The sequence below is a fragment of the Lepidochelys olivacea genome (genome assembly GCF_965140295.1).
Source record: "Lepidochelys olivacea isolate rLepOli2 genome assembly, chromosome: 6".
NCBI lineage: Eukaryota > Metazoa > Chordata > Testudines > Cheloniidae > Lepidochelys > Lepidochelys olivacea.
In genome coordinates this window covers 79,063,380-79,086,265 of record NC_140416.1, presented here as the reverse complement: position 1 = coordinate 79,086,265, position 22,886 = coordinate 79,063,380, and the positions used below count along the sequence as shown (strand labels likewise).

Genomic DNA, 22,886 nt, shown 5'->3' with positions numbered 1-22,886 from the left:
GACTCTGACAACAGGCAGAGACAAAGGAGAGATCCTGATGTGCAGTGGGACTAACAGTCAGGATGAGGCAAGAAATGACTGGCCAGGGCCCTCTGGTAACTTAAAATTATGGATTTCAGCTTTCTGATCTATTTAATTATTGTAATTTATATGCTATCATTGATAGGAATGCATCCGATGAAGTGAGCTATAGCTCATGAAAGTTTATGCTCAAATAAATTGATTAGTCTCTAAGGTGCCACTAGTACTCCTTTTCTTTTTGTCATTGATAACATAAATAATTTTAAATTTTGTTTTCCTTTTCTCTTCCTGGGAGAGGCCTGGACCCTGGTTCCGCATCAGTATGGCAGAAGCTGTGCTACTTGAATATCACTCTGAGTTGCCATTTACACAGCGGTCTTTAAATTATGACTCTAGGGAACAACCAAAGATGACTTTGAGCAGTATTGCACCACCACTTGGTAAAACAAGACATTTTTCTCTTTACATTTATCATCTTTGCATACAGCACTGTCTATACTTTTAATGGAAACTTTCCCAATGTATACTTAAGCTATTTTTTTATTTCCAATAGAAGGAGTTTAGATGTTATTCCAACAGCAAACTGTGGAATAACAAGTTTCACTTTTGTTACTTATTCATTCTTTAGAGTATACTGATAATGGTATTTGTGTTTTCAATTCATTGTTTTTCCAGGTTCTTGTATAATCAAGAAGAAGAAAAAACACACCAGCAAGTCCTGACACAAATCACAGAGCAAGAGACTAGTTATATAGGAGAAGCACTGAAATAATCAAGTATCAGGGGGTAGCCGTGTTAGTCTGTACCCACAAAAACAACAAGGAGTCCGGTAGCACCTTAAAGACTAACATTTATTTGGGCATAAGCTTTCGTGGGTAAAAAACCACTTCTTCAGATGCAATAACTGAAATAATGATACAAGTAACAAAGTGGGTGGTATATATTTTGTATGAATTCTGTACCGTTAAGGTGTTGCCATGCAGTTAAATATACTACATAGATGTCTTTTTGATGCTTATAATTTTCCTTAACTAAGTTTTCACAAATTATTTATTGCTGGAGATACTTGTAGAAATTTTTCCACTATGAATTATAATGCTTGCTTTGAGAAATACTCAGTGATAAAGAAGGGCATAATACGGTACACAGTACATTGTATCAGAGACCAATAAAACCAGTACTGGTGCTAGATTATGTTGAAAATAAGAAAGCAGTGATGAGCAATTTGATTTCCAATAATGTTTATGTGGATAGTTCCAAAAAAGTTATTAACATCTCCACTTCCACCACATCATTACCAATAAAGGTTAGAATCAGCTATACGCAATATTTAGAGTAGTGGATGTAAGTAACGCAGTGTTTACACAGACACTGCGTCACCCTAACTATACCGACATAAGCCTTATGCCTCTTGTGTAGGAGGAGTTATTACGTTGGTGTAGTAGGGCACTTACATTGTGGGAGAAAGGCTGTAGCATAGACAATGACATAATTAGGTCAACATAAGCTGCCTTATGTTGACCTGTATAGTGTAGACCAGCCCTAAGATTCTGTATCAAGGTATGAATCACCAGCAGAGGTGAAGAAGTCAGTTTTCTTTGAGACTACAGATATTTATTCACCTCTCTGTCAGATATAAATTAAGCATTGTAAGCTAACACAGTGAATGCCAATTTACATGCAAAGTCATCGAAGAGATGTGAAGTGAACAGGGAAGTAGTGCACAGGAAAAAATAAGCCATGGGTGTCTATCTTCAGTGATGGAGAATTCACACAACTCTCGGTAAAATTGTTGTGATGGTTAACTACTTTCACTATTAAAAATGTATGTCTTATTTCCAGTGTGAATTTGTTTTCTAGCTTCAACTTCCAGCCACTGCTAGGCTGGAAAACTCATTATTAATATTTGTTCCCACGTAGGTATTTGTACTTAATTTACCTCTAGCACTAATCAATTTCTCATAAGGACAGTTTCTTCCTCTTCCTCTAGTTTAAATAAAATGTTTCAAGATTAAATATCTCCTATTGGAGTGGGTTTTTTTCTGTTCATAAGATGTTTTATTGTAAGAGATTTATAAAGAAATAAGATAGTCCTTGGTCACACCCATTAAGGTTTTCCACTGACTGCCCTGCAAAGTTTGGGGTAATTTGTGTTCAAAATATGAATGATGTTTATAACTTTCTACCCGTAACTTGTGTTCAAGTCTTAGATTTACTGATACTTGAATATTTACTGGAGTGTGGTCAGACCAAATTTAGGACCTAATTTAACTTATGGGACTGACGAAGAATTTGAGACTATTCTTTTGAGTAGAGATAATAGTAATGGAATGTAAAATAAGAAGTACACTCTTTGGCACTTGAGGAAATTTCTCCAAAGCATCCAAAGAGAAATTAACCCCCTCTAAAAAGAGGAGCATGAAGAGAGCAACTGAAATCTGTTTCGGGAAAGTTTGCCAGCAGGCTTAAACTCTTACCCCTAGAAGTGCGGGGGAAAGTTGGACAAGATCCCTATATAAGCATTAGTCATTTCAGGATTCTGGAGTCCAGCCAATGTTTACATGTAAACCACTTAAACCATTCAGAAACATGCACAGAGCCAGTTGGGAGTGAGTTGTGGGGCATATTAATTGAAGAAAACTATTTTTTAAATTTTTCATTAATTCCTTTCTCATAACAGAGAACAACTAAAACTATTAGTTACTTTTGTGGTGAAAGTTGTTGGATGGGATTGTTCACATGGTTTTTGTACATGAAGAAACCTTTAGCTTTTATAAATTTCATTCATTATAAGAGAAATTTTTCTTCATAGATTTACCCGTGAACAAGCAGGTTACAATAAGGCATAGCAGACTTCATAGCTTAGTAGTTTACTGTCAGCTTCCCACAGAGGCTTCCATTTTCTAGCAAGAGAAATCCTGAAATAGGAGAGTTCTTTTCTCTCTTTGGAGGTGGGTCCCCCCCCACACCATGAAAGCTGAGGTACTTCAATAGGATTGGCTTGAGTCTGTCTCCCAGTTAGGACTTTCTCAGCCCTTATCCATTATCAGAGACGAAGAGAAGCTAAGGTTTCTTTAACATAACAAAATATATTGCACCTCATTTATTTACCTGTATGTATATCCAACAATACGCACACTGGAACAGTGGTAAAAATTTTCAAGATCATAAATTCTATTTTGCAGTAACTTTTTTCTCTTCTCTCTCATGCAGTAAAGTATTGATGCAGTTTAGAAGCAGCTTCTGGTTGTCAATTCAGATATTGGCTTTGTACTGAAATTATATCTGCACACTTTATGTTATTGTGCCTTTTTTCTGTATTTAAAAATCTTGGAAATTTTAACAAATTATCTCTAAGAGTAGGCTGCCATGAGCTGGAACTACTTTTCTGTGACTGATATTGGGGGAAACTTTTGGTGCTAATGCAACCTATCCTACACTGCACTCCCAAACACCTGCAAAATTCCCTCGAGTGTGGAAGCTGGAGCAGGAGCCATTTGATTTTGCCAGTGGGGCCACTCAATTCATTAAAAGGACTGGGATCTACCATTTGACTAGGGGAATTGCCAACTCTCTTCAAAAAACTTCCATGAAGAACCTCTCCCTTCTGGAGAAAGGGCACACTGGAGGAGAAAAGGAGAAAATTTTCAATGAGAAAAGAAAACTAACTGGAATAAATTTCCCAGGGGAAAAAAGTCCTTGCTAAAGACTAACAGAAAGCAATAGGAAATAACAGCTCCCTTCATGAAGTCAAAGACAGTGAAGAGGGGGTGGTCAGTTCTGCAAACATGCCTGCAGGAGGAATTTTTCTTGATGGAGGAGACAGACAGACAAAAGATTCTGCCTCTGTTCTCCTGAGTCGTACAGAAAGATCCATGACTAATGATATATGTTAAGTACAGTGGATTAATCCCAAGAAAAGCTGTGATTTTAAGGAAGTAAATCAGCTGGGAATGATCAATATCTTCTATATAGAAATAGCCAGTTATGATTACTAATAATTTTAAGGGGTTTTAGCGATTGTACTTTTTCGGCTGGTAAGGTAAAAATTTTTTTTACTTGTCTTAGAATAGTGAAATAGCTTTATTTTGTATAGTGGAGTAAGAAAGGAGTTAGAATAGTTTTACAAGCTAAGGGCCACATTCTACTATCAATCCATACACAAACTCTCCCACTGAAGTTAACATATAGAGATTGATACTAAGATATGACCTCACATTAACACATTAGTAAAACATCATGGGTGGGTACATTTTGTTTCCAAGTGGTAATTTAATACATTCTAGTATTCAGAATAAAAATACATTAATATTGTCAAACATAGGTATAAAATAAAGCTTTAAATAAAATTCCCAGAATACTATGTAAGAGCAAATCCATAATTTTATTCTTAACACTATTAACTTCAGGCTACATTTCTTAGGTCACCAGCCTCCTAAAAGCAAAAACAGTGTAAAACAAGTCTTCATTTGTTCAAAGCTTCAGTGATAAATATTTGCTAGTCTACTTTGTGAAGAACTGGTGCATTCTTTCCAACTTTACACTAAACAGATATACCAGAAAACTACCAGGACCCTACAGCTGGTGATTAATTTCTGGTTTCCTCTTGGTGTGTCTTAGAAAATGATCCAAGGCAATGCGGAAAGCAGCTGTAACTGGACATCAAAATCATGAACACTAAAAATAAAAATTAAACTCCTGAAGTATACTAGCAAACAAAATGTGAGCTACACATTTCTGACAGTACAATAGTTACTAAGGAATTTTCACACTCATTTTCATAAGAGATAAAAATATTTAAATAAATATTTATAGTAGATTGAAGCTGAAACAAACTCTAATGTACAAAATGGACAAATGTATCTATTTTTAAAATGTAAATATTCTTGTAGCTCATTTAAAAAGTGAATTTGCAGAATAAATTGAGTAGAGCACAGATATATGTGCTGAATTGCCTAAATAACCTGTACATTCACCATTCTGCCCTGTTCTGAAATCTTTGGTACTTCCTGGTTTATTATTTTATTTATTATAATTTATACAGAGCCCATTACCACAGTATCTAGGTGCACTGGGAATTTTATTAAAGTCAAAACATTTCCAAGGGGGCTAATACCCTACCACCCCCACCTTTATGTACCATAACTTTAAAAGGACAGAGACTAGAAAGGCCTTGTCCATAGAAAAATGACTAGGAAAAACAACTCGCAGTTACAGAAATGCCATATATCAATCTTTATGTCACCAGACTTAGATTTAGGTAATTCCAGAGACCAAGCTCTATCACCTGCATCTTATTTAGATTGGGTTTAAGATACTCAAACTTAACCCAGGCCTTTATCAATGCCAATTATTTGGAGAGCAAGGAAATGGCTCCTTCTGGATCTAACAAAAAGGACACACACAAAGAAGTGTTGTTAGCAGATTGATGATATTGCATGTCTTTTGTTTCATGATTTGCTCCAGCAGCTGCACATACACAATAAGGTGGTAAGAATATTGAGCTTCTTGAAACCCCACATCTGAGAACCATCTAAGAGGAAAATAAATCATCCTTCATCAATCTCTGGGAACTTTCCAATAGGAGGAGAGAGGGGGACCAACCTAAGGTAATTCCTGCCACTCCTGATAAGTCACACAAGTGAGTCAATGGCACCTAATGGAAAATTAGCAAGAACATATGACTTCTATCCATTTCCATGAGGGGAAAGTCAACAGAGACTAATGTTACTTCCATTCTACATCCCCCTCTGAAAGCTGGCTTATGTCCAAAGAAGTAGAAGATGTAAGATGCTGCTGGAGCTGGCTTGCCACCACCTTCTCAATTATCTTTCCAAGAAAAGGGAGGTTACTGACAAGACTATCATATAAAAAGTCGACACTGCCAACTGTCGTTTTCTATGAAACTACTGTACTGCCTTTCAATTACTGAGTGTGAAAGCTGGCATGCCCGACTCCATGCCAACTATTACAAGAAAACATACTACAGGTCACCTGGTAGCTGAACCAAATTCAAAGAAACATTAACATTCAAAACAAAAATCAACGTAGTGATAACTCATTCATAGACATGATGTTTAAAATAACTTGAATATCATCTTGCACTGAAGAGCTCAAAACACTTGACAAATGTTAGTGGAATTAAGCCTCAAAACATCCTACCCCTTGTGAGGCAGGTAAGTAGTATTGAGTAAAATTTTCTGAAGTGCTTAAGAAACTGCTGCATCCACATGGAACCTTACTGACTTCAATCGGACTCCATGCAGACACAAGGGTCTGCCCAGTCAGATGTCATAGGATCAGGAACCAAGTGATTCATTCAGCAAGTCTTCTGCAGAAACAGGAATAAAACCAGTTTCCTGATGCCCTGGTCTACACCTTAACCACAAAAGACCATCCTTCCTTACCCCCTCCCTATGTGGTTTACCATATAGTCATGAACTTCTTTCATATCAGCACTTTCAGATTACTAATACAAGTCCATTATATAAAATGTTTTGAGAAAAACCATTAACTAATGACCTAATCTTAGCCTAACTAAAGCACAGCAAAAATATGCTTTAAAATATCATTGTAACAGGCTTCACCCCACATTAAAATTTTAACACTAGAATTTAGCCATCACAGATAAATGAACTAAATTTGTGAGCAATTTTGACCCAAGATTGTCATAATACATTTATTTCACCCTGTTGTGCATACACACTGAAATTAAAGTTCCTCCCATGGTTTTATCTTGCAAGACCAAATGATGTCATACAATGTGTAACTCTTTCCAAGGTATTATTTTTGAAAAGACATGCGATTCTGATCTATTTCTCCAGTTTTAAGTAATGTCAACCGTATTGTGGTTTGACAGAGATAAGATGATTTATAAAGGAGTTCTATATTTTTTTAACAGACAGTAGGGATACCTTTATATGCTCCAAAACAGCAGTTGCAACGTTTGTATGAAGATCGATGAGCCTTTTCTTTTCAAGTAGTTCTGGAAGAGAGCTGAAAAAATTAAATATAAAGTAAAACACTGAGTTGCACATTCTAGTGGAATTGTTCATTCACTATAATAAATGCATAAAATTATGAGAAGCAATGGTGAAGGTTACAAACTGAAAAACAAAGGAGTCAGGAAATACAAGAGTTAAGGTTCTCATAGAAACATTTACAGTATATTCAATGTGGGTAATTTAAGTAGCTGTAGTTTAGTGATAGAAAACAACTAATGTATATACAGTATGGGGAAAGTAATGCACCTAAATGTAAATGTATACAACTAGGAACAAAGAATACAGACCATACTAATAAGATGGGGGGACACTAGTCCGAGAAGCAGTTACTCTGAAAAAGACTTTTGGGCACAGGATAATCAGCTGAACATGAGATTCCAGTGTGATGCTATGGCCAAAAGGGCTAAAGGCTTCCTCGGATGCATAACTAGGGGTATCTCAAGTAGGCGTAGAGAGATCGTATAACCTCTGTATTTGGCACTGATGCAACCACTGCTAGAGTACTGTGTCTAGTTCTGGGGTATGCAATTCAAGAAGGATTGATCAGATACACTGTACTGGTGACTCATAGCCCCATAGAAGGTGCTCGGCACTGTGGCATCTGAATAATCACTTATTAGTGATTATCCTTGATCACAGGGATAACTAATAGAGGTCAGGACCTAATTTATCAATAGGAAGTGGGAAGAGTGTGCAGCCTAGCCACAGGCATAAATTTAGAGGCCTCCTGCAAGTTGAGTGAGCTGCCAACATAAGGAAAGTTTGGCTGCAAAGAGAGAAGGCCAAGGGATAACAATTAGAAAGGCACCAAGTCCCCAAGAAAAGTAACTGACAGAAGAAACAGAAAAAAACCCAATACACCTAACAAACATACCCTAAATGTAGGCTATATAAAAAAAAGCCACAAGAGTAAAAAAACAAAAAACAAAACCAAATAAAACACCATAGGTAGAAGATCAGCAGCAGAGTGGGGGCTACCCATTTTAGAGCACTTAGTGCAACATGTATGACTACTTGCCTTGGGAGCAGGTGGTGTATGTACACATGCGGTGCGAGCAATTCACATCCATCAGAGACAGAGTATGGGCTCTTGAGGCCAGAGTGGCTGAACTGGAGGACAATGAGAGACGGTGGGGTATACAGAAGAGACTTTTAGAGACAAAGTAGGGTGGTCCCACCTCCTGTCCAACAGCCCCTATGCTGTTAAGGAGGATGAAAATCTTGGGGCAGGAGAGCATCAAGCTGGAGTAGAAGGAAACAGTCCCATAGTTGGGACCCACCTTCCAGATGATGTCATGATATCCTCTTGCACTGAGGATATCCCTCCGGGGGGCAGGGGCTTACTAGGAAGAGACAGGCAATTGTAGTGGGGATTTGATTACTAGAAACAGATTATGATAACCAGGAGAACTGCATGGTAAATTGCCAGCTGGATGTAAAGATAGCAGATCTCACGAGATATTAAGACGGCCCTGTAGGTAGTGCTGGGGATCAACTGGTGGTTGTGCTACATGTAAGTATCAATGAATTGGGAAAGGTAGGAGAGAGGTACTGGAGGGCAAATTTAGGCTGCTAGGTAACAGATCAAAGTCCAGGACCACCATGGTGGCATTTTCTGAATTACTTACATTTCCACATGCAGGGCCAGTAAGACAGGCAGGACTGCAAGGTCTCAATGCATGAATGAGATGATGGTACAAGGAGGAGGGATTTAGGTTTATTAAGAACTGGGGAACATTTGGGTAAGGAGTAGCCTATACAGGAGAGATTGGCTCCACATAAAAAACAAAAAACGGAACCAGACTGCTGGCATGTAAAACTAAAAAGGCTGTAGTGGATTTTTTAAACCAAGGGATGGGGGAAAGCTGACACGTGCATAGTAGTACACTGTTCAGGCAGACAGTGGAGTGGACGAAGATCTAACTCTGAAAGGAGAAAGCAGTAAAGAAAGATTTTCTAGATGGGAGCCCAAAATGGCCAAGATTGCATGCTATAATAGTACAGGGCTGGAGGACATGGGGATAGAAACCAAAAAGAATGTTTCCCACAGGAACCCTGACATGTGCTTGGAAAGATGATCTGGGCTCCCTATCAGATCATACAACTCCCAAGAGAACAAAGTATATGGGTGGCAGATATCTTCCAACTATGTTTTGAAGAGATGGAAGAAAATGAACACTCAAATAACGAAGTCACACTATTCGGGTGTTTTAGGGCCCTCCCGAAATCCAGTCACAGTTTCAATTCCAGAACTCATCGGTCCAGAGGCAGAAGCACTTAAAATGGCAGATAAGGATAGCAGGGGTGACTCTAGCTGTGTCATCACCATAAGATGACTCAGTGCAGGATACATCTTCAGTATTGAGAAAGTCTGCACCAGAGACATCTGAACCATGAAGGTCGGTGGCCAAGTCATGGGCTCAGAGATGATTGCTAGCAAGTGTTACAGTATTGACACTAGTACTGAGGAGTTATTACTGGGGAAAATATGGTCCATCGGTACTCTGTGACCAGTTAATACATCACAGGGATCCAGTCAGGGCTGCAAACTGCTTTTCCATTGAGGGGCATGAGCCAACAGAGAGACATGGCTCATCTTACTAGGCACTAGGGAGGGTGACCTTTGTCTATGCTTACCCTGGGAACTCTGTTCCTTCCCACCCCTTCCTGACAACAACTGGGCGTAGACTCAGTGACCTAGGGGTTCAATGTCTTTGATGAAGAATGAACACAGAGACTTGGTGTACGGCTGCATCTCACCAGAACATTAGCCAAGAGCAAATGAGCCAGTTTGACAGGATTTTTAGCTTCAGACTCTGAAGAGGCCCTTTTTGATAGCTCCAGAAGAAAGCTTGAAAAGGGCTATCAGGCCTTTCTGCATTCTTTTGGAAAAGGAGAGACAGATTAAACATTTGTCAGAGATGTGTCCCTCACTGAGACAAAACAGACACCTGGAGTATTCACCATGGTGTAAGTATGGACCACAGTTTCAGGTGGTACCTGTGGGTACTTGGTGACCAGCCATTGCACGAGAGGGACACAATATGGGCCATAAGGCCATATACCAGCCTTGCAAGAGGGATATGTTTAAAATGTCAGGGTTTTGGCTCAGCCATACTGGGTCAGACCAATGGTCCATCTAGCCCACTATCCTGTCTTCCGACAGTGGCCAATGCCAGAAGTTTCAGAGGGAATGAAAAGAACAGGGCAATCACCAAGTGATCCATCCCCTGTTGTCCACTCCCAGCATCTGACAGTCAGAGGCTTAATGACAGCCAGAGCATGGGGTTGTATCCCTGACCATCTTGGCTAATAATAGTCATTGATGGACCTATCATCCCATGACCTTAACTAATTCTTTTATTAAACCAGTTATAGTTTGACCTTTACAACATCCCACTGCAGTGAGTTCCATAGATTAGCTGTGCATTGTGTGGAAAAAGTACTTCCTCATGTTTGTATTAAACCTGCTGCCTATTAATTTCACTGGGTGACCTCTGGTTCTTACATTACATGAAGGAGTAAATAATCCCTTATTCACTTTCTTCACGCCATTCATGATTTCATAGACCTCTGTCATATCCCTCCTTAGTCATCTCGTTTCCAAACTGAATAGTGCTAGTCATTTTAATCTCTCTTCAGATGGAAGCTGTTCCCATACCCTTAATCATTTTTGTTGCACGTCTTGGTAACTCTTCCATTTCTAATATATATTTTTTGAGATGGGGTGACCCAAATTGCATACAGTATTCAAGGTGTGGACGTACCATGGATTTCTAAAATGGCATTATGACATTTACTGTCTTATCTATCCCTTTCCTAATGGCTCCTAAAATTGTTAGCTTTTTTGACTGCTGCTGCACACTGAGTGGATGTTTTCAGAAAACTATCCACAAGGACTCCAAAATCTCTTTCTTGAGTGGTAACAGATAATTTAGATCCCATAATTTTGTATGCATAGTTGGGATTATACTTACTTTGCATTTGTCAACATTCAATTTCAATTGCCATTTTGTTGCTCATTCAAGTAATTTTGTGAGCTCCCTTTGTATCTCTTTGTCTCAGCTTTGGACGTAACTATCTTGTGTACTTTTGTATTGTCTGCAAACTTTGCCACCTCACTGTTTAGCCCTTTTTCCAGATCATTTATGAATGTATTGAACAGCAATGGGCCCAGTACAGATCCATGGAGGACAGAGCTATTTACCTCTCTCCCCTCTGAAAACTGGCCATTTATTCCAACCCTTAGTTTCTTGTCTTTTAACCAATTACTGATCCATGACAGGACCGTCCCTCTTATCCCATGACTGCTTACTTTGTTTAAGAGCCTTTGGTGAGGGACCTTGTCAAAGTTAGTATTTTTGCAATTTCGTATTTGAGTTCCTTCAAAACTCTTGGGTGAATACCATCTGGTTTTGGTGACTTATTACTGTTTAATATATCAATTTGTTCCCAAACTTCCTCTACAGACACCTCAATCTGGAATAGCCTCTCAGATCTGTCACCTAAAAAGAATGTCTCAGCGGTGGGAAACTACCTCACATCCTCTGCAGTGAAGACTGATTCATTTAAAAAGAATTCATTTAACTTCTCTGCAATGGCCTTGTCTTCCTTGAGTGCTCCTTTAGCATCTTGATTACCCATTGGCCCTACTGATTGTTTGGCGGGTTTCCTGTTTCTGATGTACTTAAAACGTATTTTGCTGTTAGTTTTTGAGTCTTTTTCCTAGCTGCTCTTCAAATTCTTTTTTTGGCCTGCCTAATTATACTTTTACACTTGACTTACCAGAGTTTATTCTTCTGTTTTCCTCAGTAGGATTTGACTTCCAATTTTTATATGCCTTTTTGCCTCTAACTGCTTCTTTTACTCTGTTGTTGAGCCATGGTGGCATTTTTTGGGTCCTCTTACGATTCTTTTTAATTTGGGGTATACATTTAGTTTCAGCCTCTGTTATGGTGGTTTTTAAAAAGTTTCTATGCAGCTTGCAGGCATTTCACTCGTGACTGTTCCTTTTAATTCCTGTTTAACTATCTTCCTCACGTTTGTGTAGTTCCCCTTTCTGAAGTTAAATGCTACTATGGTAGGCTTTTTGGTTTTCTCCCTAACCCACAAGGATGTTAAAATTAATTATATTATGGTAGCTACCAAGAAGTTCAGCTATATTCATCTCCTGGACCAGATCCTGTGCACCACTTAGGATTAAATCAAAAATTGTCTCTCCCCTTGGGGGTTCCAGGTCTAGCTGCATCAACAAGCAGTCATTAATGGTATCTAGAATCCTTATTTCTGCATCCCTTCCCGAGGTGACATGTACACAGTCGATTTGGGGTAGTTGAAATCCCCCATTATTGTTGAGTCCTCTATTTTTATACCTCTCTAGCCTTCCTGAGCGTCTAAGTACCCGTTACATGGGGTAACTTCACACCTAAACGGAATTCCTAGTGATTAATCTTATCATTTTGCCAATGAGTGTTAAACTACAACAACTGTAAATTAATGCTAACTACACCAATTATTCAAGTATAATAAACTAGCCTAACAACTAGTTTCACAGTGTGAAGAGTAAAGTGCGTGGTTCGGTGTCACCCCCATAGGTGGTAAAAAGGAAGTTAAGGAACTGAGGGGCAGTTGGGCCCACTCCACACCTTTAGTCCTTGGATGGGGGTGTGGCATGTGACGACATCTAATCCCAATGGGTTCTGCTGGCCAGTAGAATCCAATCTCACACGAACGGACTGCATGTGCACCAGAAGCAGAATCCAAGCAGATAATCACTGAAAGAACAATCTCCTCCAAAGTCTATTTTTTGAGGTTTTGCCATACCGGGCAACAAACATCTAAATTCTTGCTTAACATTCCAATTGATATTTTGAAAGTTGGTAAAATCATCAGGAGATATTAAAATCAGAACAGCGGAAAATATACCTAATGGAAAGCTATTTTATCTACACTACTAGTGCTTTATTAATTACTTACCTAACAGCTGAAGTTAGCTTAGCTGTATTATCAGAAAGCATACTTATTGCTCCTTCATCCTCCCCTTCAATTCCCTGTGGAAAGAGTTTCATTAAGGTACATCCATGTATACTGGAGACACAAAACCATATTTGTAAATATGTTAATTTATTTCTTCTCTATTTTCTCACACTGACAGTGTCGGGAGAATAATACTTCTACTACGCACATCCATAAAGAACTTATTGGCCAAAAAATTTTAATTAAAATTATAAATGAAAAAGTCTAGGAGTTAGAAAAACCACATTGTACAGATGTCATTCGAAACAAAGAGGAAGGTGGGCTTCCTAAAGGCCATAATCCATTTTAGATAATAATTTGAAGAATTTCACAGATCATGGAGAAGTCCCTGACCACTTTGGATATGGTGGTACAGAAAGAACATTATCAAGGTGTTTGGATCAAGACCAAAGTCTATTACCACCTTACAACTAATTTAGGAGGGGCTGTTTTCAACATGTTTGTCTTCAAACCCGACTCAGATTAAAATTGCTGTGCATTTTTGGAGTGGCTGTTAACATATGAACCTGGTTACCCCACATTACAATTTTTTTCAAATACTTAAATAATTAAGTCTCTTATACATATTAAGAGATCAGTGTTGTTAAACTGATTATTTACAACAGCAGTCCTGTAACTCTGTGAGTCACTGAATACTTTTATGAACATATCCTTCTGAGTCTCATTTGGACATGCTGCATTATCATCACAATAAATTCAGGCACATAATCATGTTTACGTATTTACAATAGTGCATTCACTTCAAAGGATGAAGTGATATTTCACAATGGCTTGAAGTCTTCCACATGCATGATCTTCTTTTATTAATATAAGTTTTCTAAAAACCTGTTTTTAAAGTATACTTTATCTGGCTGCATGCTAAAATGTTCATTTTCCCCCAAATTCATGGCACCCTTTGCCCTATCATCATTTTACATCCAAAGTGCTTCCCTTCCCAGAATGTGACGGTCAAGATAGTGAGAACTGGCATAAGCTAAAGGAGAGGGGGTTACTTACTATAATTGGAAGTTCTTCAGAATGCGTGGTCCCTATGTGGATTCCAGCGTGGGTGCGCATGTGTGCCACGTGCTGAAGCCGGAATTGTTCATAGTAGCATCCATTGAGCTGCGCGTGCATAGTGCATCGCCGTGTGGTGTGTCAGAGGCTTTAGGAGGCTGCGTGGGTTGACGCAGAGAAGCCCGGAGCAGAGGGGAAGGAGGGCAGGATTGGAATCCAGATAGACCACACATCTCAAAGAACCTCCAGTTACAGTAAGTAACCTCTTCTTCTTCGAGTGATGGTCCCTATTTGGATTTCAAGCATCAGAGAGTAGCGAGCAGCGCTCAGGTAGGAGGCCGGCGCAAGTGCTCGAAGAAGTGCGGAGAACAGCATGGCCCACTGCAGCATCCATTGATGTGGTAGAAGCAATGGCATAATGGGTGGTAAAGGTGTCAACCGAGGCCCATGTGGTTGCTCTGCAGATGTCATGTCATGGGACGTCTGCCAGGAAGATGGATGTAGCAACGTGAGCCCACATGGAGTACAGGAGAGCATGTAGCAGTCCGTGATGCAATAAGGGAAGCGTTGCGACGAAAGGGCGCAGCCACGGCAACGCTCCGCAATGGCAATAAAAAGCCAGGGGAAGGCCCGGAAGTCATGGGTGTGCTGGAAGTAAAAGGCCAATGCTCAGTGAACATCTAGGATGTGAAAAGCACATTCCTGGGAGAGGCATGTGACTTAAGGTAGAAGATAAGGAGGTGCATACACTGATTGAGGTGAAATGGAGAGGCGATTTCGGGGAGGAATTTGGGATGGAGATGTGGGAAGACCGTGTCCTGGTGAAAGACTGTAAAGGGGGGCTCCGCCATCATGGCCACCAGTTCACTAACTCATCTTGCAGAGGTGATGGCCACCAAAAAGATCACCTTCATGGAAAGATAGGCAAGGGAGCAGCTTGCGAGTGGCTCAAATGGCAGTTTGGTGAGGGTTGAGAGGACGAGGTTACAGTCTCAGGAAGTAGTAGGCTTCCAGACGGTGGGAAAGGCACTGAGAAAGCCGTGAAGGAAACGGGAGGTAATCGGGTGAGTGAAGATGGAGAAAGCATCCACAGGAGGAAGGAAAGCACTGAGCACTGCCAGGTGGATGTGGACAGAGGAGTGGGCAAGACCTGACTGCCAAAGATGGAGGAAGTAATCCAGAATGGTGGGAATGGAAACAGAGTCCAACTAGAGCTGGTGGTGCTGTACCCAGGCAGTAAAATGGTGCCATCTGGCTTGATAGATGGACTAGATACAGATCCTAGTGGATGGACGGTGACTATGCGTAAGGATGTCACGAATAGGAGAGGAGCATATGTTGTCTATGCGTGAGCCCCATCCAAATACCAGGCCATGAGATGGAGAGGACTCAGGATGGGATGATGCAGATGGCCGTGTGCTTGTGTGAGGAGATCTGGAACGTCTGGGAGATGGATTAGAGGACGAACAGAGAGATGGAGGAGATCCGTGTACCAATACTGGTCAGGACAGAAGGGGGCTATAAGAAGATGATTCGCGTGATCGTGCTGCACTTTGCGGAGGACTTGGGGAAGCAGAGGAATAGGCAGGAAGTCATAGTGTAGCCCGGGGTCCAGGGATTGAGGAGGGCATTGCCCTGGGAGCTGAGGCCGAGGGCTCCCCAGAGCAAAAGAGGGGAAGCTTGTGGATCTCCGGTGTGGCGAAAAGGTCCCAACTTGGCATGCCCCACGGGCGGAAGAGGGACCAAAGAGTGGGGTAGTGAAGTTCCCACTTATGATTGGCATGGAAGGAGTGGCTGAGCACGTCAGCCAGGGAGTTGCTGCTGCTGGGGTGGTGAACAGGTCTTCAGCGTGATGTTGTGCCGAGGCACCAGTTCCACAGGAGGATGGCCTCTGTAGAAAGGACTGGGCTCCGCCTTGTCTGTTGATGTAAACAACTGCTGTCATGTTGTCTGACAAAAGTTGCACATGGCGAGATCGAAGGAGGGGCAAGAAAGCCCAGCAGGCAAAGTGGACGACCTGCAGTTGTAAGTTGCTGATATGCATCTGCACCTGCCTGGGTGACCAGAGGCCCTGAGCCATGTGGTTGGCCAGATGAGTGCCCCATCCGATGAGTGAGGCATCTGTCATGACGGTAAAGGGAACGGTGGCTAAGACTGTGGATGGGTTGCACCACCAGGTGAGAACTGGTGGGGGAATGAGGACCTGTTTGTTGAACTGCGGGTTGTAGACAGAGTGGAGCCACAGTTGGAGGCAGCGCAGATCGAGATGGGCGTAGTGTGAAAGACGTGCAGGCCGCCATATTGTCCAGAAGGGAGAGGCCGTGACGGATGCATGTGCGAGGGCGGTGGCAGAACTGTGCGATAAGGGCGGGGAGACCAGTGAAGCAATCGGAGGGAAGGAAAGGGCAGGCCACGACAGAGTCCAGGCGAGCACCTACAAAGGTGAGAGAGCGGTTGGGGCGATGATCGTCTTCTCCCCGTTGATGAAAATTCCTAGGGTGTCAAGGACGGCACACAGGATATGAAGAGTGGTAAGAAGATGGAATAGGAATGATGCTGCGAGGAGCCAATAGTCTAGGTACGGAAACACCGAGTGACCTAGGTGGCGCATGTAAGCTGCCATGACAGCAAAGACCTTTGTGAAGATGCAGGGGGCAGTAGCAATCCCGAAGGGCAGAACCCGGAACTGGTAGTGAGAACAGTTGACCGTGAAGCAGAGGAATTTGCAATGAGCAGGCTGGATGTCAATATGGAAATTGTATCAAGAGCTGTGAACCAGGCTCCATGGGAAAGGGAGGGGATAATGAAAGGGAGGGTGACCACCCGAAAATGGAACTTGCAAATAAATTTGTTCAGAGGTCCAAGATAGGGCAAAAGCCATCCCCTTTCTTTGACATGAGGAAATAGGAGGAATACAAGCCGTGGCCATGGCAGCACTGTGGAATGAGTTCTATAGTGCCCTTCTGGATGAGGGCATCCGCTTCCTCTCAGAGGAAGTTAGAGTGTGATAACATGGCAGGGTGCTCCTGAGGTGGGCAGCGAGGCGGGAAGGAGAGAAATTAGATGACGTATCCCTGGTAGACAATGTCCAGCACCCAGCCGTTGGTGGTAATCTTTCCCCAGTTGCGAGTGATGAGGCCAAGGTGACCCCCGAAAACTACCCGTGGAGTAGTGAGCAGAGATGGGGGAGGTTCGTGGGTCTTGGGGAAGGAGGCAAAAGGGCTGCTTGAAGGAACCTTGAGGCAGCGTGGAAGTAGAAGGAGTAGCAGTAGTAGAGTAGCGAGGTAATTGGGAACACAGACGATGTTGAGAAGAATATGGTGGGTGCTGGTGGTACGGGCTGGTACGTGGCATAAGGTGGTACTAGAGTCCTTGAGGGAATGGAAGGACTCGTCAGTTTTGTTTCTAAACTTGTGGTTGTTGAAGGGGAGGTTCTCAAGGGTGGTTTGGACCTCTTTTGGGAAGCCACTAGATTGGAGCCAGGAGTCCTGGCAAAGTATGAGCCCAGATGCCAGAGAGCGGGACGCAGTATAGGCAGCATTGACCATGTCCTGGAGAGTGACCTTGGCCACTAACTTGCCTTCATCCAGTTGACGTTGGAAGTCCTGCTGCCTCTCTGGAGGGAGGAAGGCCTGGAAGTCCATGAGTTTGGAGTATGAAAAGAAGTCATACTTGGCCAGGATGGCCTGGTAGCTGGCAATGTGGAATTGGAGGCCAGCAGAAAAGTAGATCTGGTGTCCCGTTCTTGGCGGCCTGACCAGGGGGCTTAGATCGTAGGTGTTGCTGGCGGGTGTGCTTGGTCACGGCTTGGACCACCAGGGAGTTGGGGGGCATGTGGGTGAAAGGAAAGTCTGTGCCCTTAGAGGGCATGAAGTACTGGTGTTCTGCCTGTTTCGGTGTTGGGGCACAGGAGGCTGGGGTGTGCCAGATGGTCTGGGCCGGTTGTAGAAGGGTGTTGTGAACAGGGAGTGTGGTACACGAGGGTCCAGAAGATTGTAAGATGTCTAGGAATTCGACAGCAGACTGAGGGATGTGGCCATTGACCAAAGTAAGTCCTGGTACGGCATGAGGTTGGCAGGAGGTGAGAGAGAGGAGAAAATGATAGCATCGTCCCAGAGACGAGGAGGCGCCCATATGGACTGGTGCTGGCGAAGGTGCCTGCTGGTGCCACCAGAGCGGAGATGGCTGAAGGGTCCTCGAAGACAAAGGGAGGGGCTGTGTGCATCAGGGACAGCCAGTGCCATGAGTGAGATGGCATTCCATGCTCATGATAGGGCTTCCAGGCAGCCCAATAGAGCCAGGCATAGGGGTCACCAGGCAGTGGTGGTGACAAGGTGTAGGGGTACCACGGGTCGGCTGGTGGGGCGTATATTGGAGGGTACAGTTGGCACCAAGGGTCCAGACTGAAGGACCGCATGGGTGAGAACGTGGGGTCTGGGTAGGAGGATCTTAAACTTAAACTTAGCCATCAGTGTGTGTGTGGGGGGGTGTAGCGGGGTGGTCACCTGCTCCAGCCTTAGAGGGCTGTGGCTGGGAGCAAGCAGTTCCCAGGCTGATTGGGGAAGCAGGCTCAGCTGTGGCCACGCCCCAATCAGGGCCCAGCCGGTCCTTATAAGAGGGCACTGGGCCAGGAGCATATGTCTAGGGAGATGGGCCTGGCTGCTGGGGAACTTGAGAAGGTACCTGGAGTGGGGCAGGGCTGGGGAAAGCCAGAGGAGCTGGGAGGCTCCAGACTGGAAAAGCCCCAGGCTGCAGGCCTGGCAGACGGCCTAAGACAAGATACTGGGGTTGCAACAGAGCAGCCCACGGGTAGGCCAAGGCAGCAGGTCCAAACCCCTCTTGCCTGTGATGATTGGCTTATACATTGCAGTCCGCCCCAGTGTGCGGGGGCTCAATGTTGACTGGCAGTAGCCAAAACCTGAGGCAAGGTGGGGATAGCAGGTGGGGGTTCCCTGGGGAGGGGAGACCCAGAGACTGTGGGGGTACTGCCAGGGGGCAGCACCCTGGGTAAAAGAGGTCTGGGGGTCCGGGAGGGACACGGGGCCAGCGGCAAGTGGGACACCGGCCTGCAGAGGGCGCTCTGGAGGCTGGAAGAGCTAATTCCCTGAGAGACCAGCAGGAGGCGCCACAGGGGTGAGTCCCGCACCGTGACAGTGGGGGGACAAAAGTCCTGGCATGCACGGCACCAGGCAGGCAAGTCCAGACAGGGCCGGTGGAGTGGACGGAACTGGGGGCACCGGCGGTGAGCCAGTCACTGGGGCTGGCACCAGCACAGCTTGGACTTGTGCTCGGAGCGGGACTTCTTCAGAGCGGGAGTGTCCAAGTTGGCGCGCGACTTCTTACCCAATCTGGCATGGCTTGAGGAGGCAACACTGAGCTTGGGGGCTGTCCCCGTTGGGGAGCCACCCTTGTGCCCATGGATGCGCTTTATGTGCACACGGTGGGCTTTTGGTGGGTGCACCAGTGCTGGGTGGGAAGACCCCAGAGAGGTGCTCACGCCGGTGTCGAATGCCATTCCAGTGGATCCATGGGTCCTGGATATGGGCATGCACTTGGGCGCATTATCTCTTCCATGAGGTGTTTGCGGAGGCAGAGTTCTCTAGCCTCCCGGGTGCATGGTGGGAATAATTGGCAGATGGAGCAATGGGCAGCAATGTGAGCCTTGCCAAGGCAATAAAGACAAAATTGGTGCTCATTGCTCACAGAGAAGGAGCACGGGCATGAGGCGCAGTATTTAAACCCGGCTTACCAGAGTACAGTCCCAGAGCTGGGGGGGGAGGGGGGAAGTCCCCAGAGAGAAGTCCAACGGAAAGTAACCAGCCAATTAATTAATAATGAACAGACCACTACTAAACTAAAGAAAAACTATGTAGAATGGACAAAAGCAGTTCTTTTATCAAGCTAAGAGCACCGAGGAAGAGAGATTCCAACTCTGGCCATGCAGTGGTAAAAGGGAACTGGAGCAGCGTTGACCTGCACAGCCTCTTAAAGCCTTGGACGTGCCACGTAGCTGATGCACATGCGGATCAATGGATATTACTAGCAATAGTTCCGGCTCCGGCGCATGGCACCCATGCACACCCATGCTTGGAATCCATGTAGGGACCATCACTCAAAGAACAACATTTGTTGATGCTGATGTTTCCAAAGCATGGAACAAAGCCCTATACAAGTATTCTCATAATTTATATAAAAACAAAATATGTTAAACAAAAAATATGTACGTTAAACCTTACCATAATACTTTTAAGCCTTTTGACCTCATCTTCTTGAGCTCTGTAGGATTCCAGCTCTTGCTGAACAGACTCTGCTACCTCTGGGAAAGGACTAAAGCAATATTACATATCAGGTTCTGTTAAACAGTCAAATTTAAGCAGAACCACCATATGGTTTGTATGATCAAAATAACGGTTGAAATGCCTTTCAGATAGGTTTATGAAATACCAATTCACTACTATAATAATGAAGCATCAAACATACAGAAAATAACGAATATATGAAATTAATCAAACATATGCTTAAGCTTTCAGTACAAATATCCATTACTTTTTATATGCTTTATTAAATCCACTTATAAAAATTAATACATAGTGATGGCACCATAGATGCATACTCTCTACATAATAAAAAAAACCCCCCCAAAGCAGATGAATACGAAGAGGTAAAATTACTATCCCAGCAGATCCACTAACATCAGTGTTTCAAATTGCTGTAGACATTATCTGTATTTCCACAAAACCCTAAAAGTAAAGCTACTGCAATAGGTAAGGATTAGTAATAAAGCAATTCCTCAACTATTTTACCTGAAGGAATTAAATCTACTAGTCATGAGGTCTCTATCGTAAGTAATTTCATTTTCATAAACATTCGGAACAGTAAAATACTGGGATATCCAAATGGATCAGATTGACATCTTTCTTTAAATCTAATAATGTGACCAGACCACACTACACAGCAGAGTTTCAGTTTCCATTTTTTTATAGCTTTAGTCACATAAAACTTTCTTAGCATATCCAGTGCACTCTACTACCTTGTTTATGAATCATAAGAATTAAGTGATTATGTTTAATTTAGCATTTTCCGTATTATCAAAGAACTCCATTTCTCCCTATAGATCCAATCTGATTTTCCCCCTGAATTGGGAACACATTTCAAAGCTTTTTCACAAATCAAATCTTACTCCACAGGTACATGAGAAACTGGGCTAACAGTACCTTTAGAATTAAATAGAAAGCATCTACTCAATTTGCAAACAGATTTGTCACTTGTACGCTTTATTCAAAAGAACATTTAAACATTCCTAAACTAAGTAAAACTGCTAGTGAATTCCTTAAAATGAGATTAATTCCTCTACGCTATTTACATAGATTGCACTATACCAGACATACCTAATTTTATGAAATTACACAAAGTTCTTTGGGTAGAGTAATGTGGCTTATGACCCTCATTTGCACAGATATGACCCTCTATCAAGCTTCCTCAAAGATATGGAAAAAATATTATGAAATTACACAAAGTTCTTTGGGTAGAGTAATGTGGCTTATGACCCTCATTTGCACAGATATGACCCTCTATCAAGCTTCCTCAAAGATATGGAAAAAATATTAGTATGTTAAGGGTAATTCTTCATTAGAAGTTGACTAATTTAAATATAAAATCTGGAATTGTTCCGCTCACCTGCCTTTATGCTTTTGCCAAAATTTATCAGCTGGAGTTAAGTCATATGATTTTTTATTCTTTTTCTTTGGTCTAGCCCCTGCTGGAGAATTTTCCATTCCTGAAGATTCCTCTAGATTAACTCTGTTCAAATGGAAATCCTAGAAAAGAATAATCTTAATTAAACATCCACAATTTCAATCCAAAACTGAGAATCAAAAATATTCTTATCATGAATCAAAATAACTAGAAGACCTCTATATGTTTATTTTGATGAAATCCTATGATAGATCTTCCAAATGAAATGGACAATTCAAATTATTAGCGGGCTTATTCCTTCACCCACTTACTTCCCTGGTCCTTCTCGCATGAACAGAGAGCAACAATACCCGAAGTCCAAAGGTGCAAACAATTTGATGTTTATTGGGGTGAACTTCCAGCAAGCATGATTCCAGTTTCCTTCCTTAGTGTCCCCCTTCCCAGCTCTGACACCACAGAGCCTTACACCTGTGTCCCTGTTCCCATTCCTGCCCTTAGCCAAACATGATTCCAATTTCCCCACCCCCATTCCCTGTTCCCATTTCCCCCACACACCCACTCACTTCCTGATTGACTGCAGACTATATAGTAAAACTTGAGTTCTGCTTAGCTATACTTTAACCAATCGTTTTCCTGAAATTTAACTAACCAATCCTAACATATTGTAACATGATCATACCCAATTATATCCCACCACCTTAATTAGTTTATACCCAGCAAAATTAATTATACAGCAGACAGAAACAATCACAGAACCAGACAGAGATTATACAGACAAACAATAGGGAAATGGGGACTACAGTGACAGAACAACAAAGACATGAGGATTTCACATCCCAGCTATTGATAAGTGAGTTCTTGCCAGACAGGATGCTATCAAACTAAGTTTCCTTTTACATTTTCTAGGCACTTCCCTTTCTCTGGAGGTGACAGGCATTATCAGGACAGGAGTGTATTCCTAACAGCCCAATAGCACCTTCTTTCAATGTGACTAGTTTGGAATGTGAGGATGTGACCAGTCGCTTCCCAGCTTATGGCTGCCTCTGTTGCTTAGCCGAAGATCTTAGCCTAAGCCCTGGTCTACACTAGGACTTTAGGTCGAATTTAGCAGCGTTAAATCGATTTAAACCTGCA

At 42.6% G+C, this 22,886-nt stretch overlaps 1 protein-coding gene across 1 annotated transcript in view; it reads right to left on the bottom strand.

The window, feature by feature from the left end:
- The window catches only part of SCFD1 (sec1 family domain containing 1), a 129,432-nt gene that overhangs the window by 71,681 nt on the left and 34,865 nt on the right, over window positions 1–22,886 (bottom strand). Inside the window, exons 11-14 of the mRNA XM_084631464.1 lie at window positions 21,735–21,874; window positions 20,294–20,384; window positions 13,002–13,075; window positions 6,936–7,017 (exon numbers count right to left, since the gene is read on the bottom strand). Of these exons, the coding sequence (XP_084487590.1) occupies window positions 6,936–7,017; window positions 13,002–13,075; window positions 20,294–20,384; window positions 21,735–21,874 (387 nt within the window). The remainder of the gene's footprint in view (window positions 1–6,935; window positions 7,018–13,001; window positions 13,076–20,293; window positions 20,385–21,734; window positions 21,875–22,886) is intronic.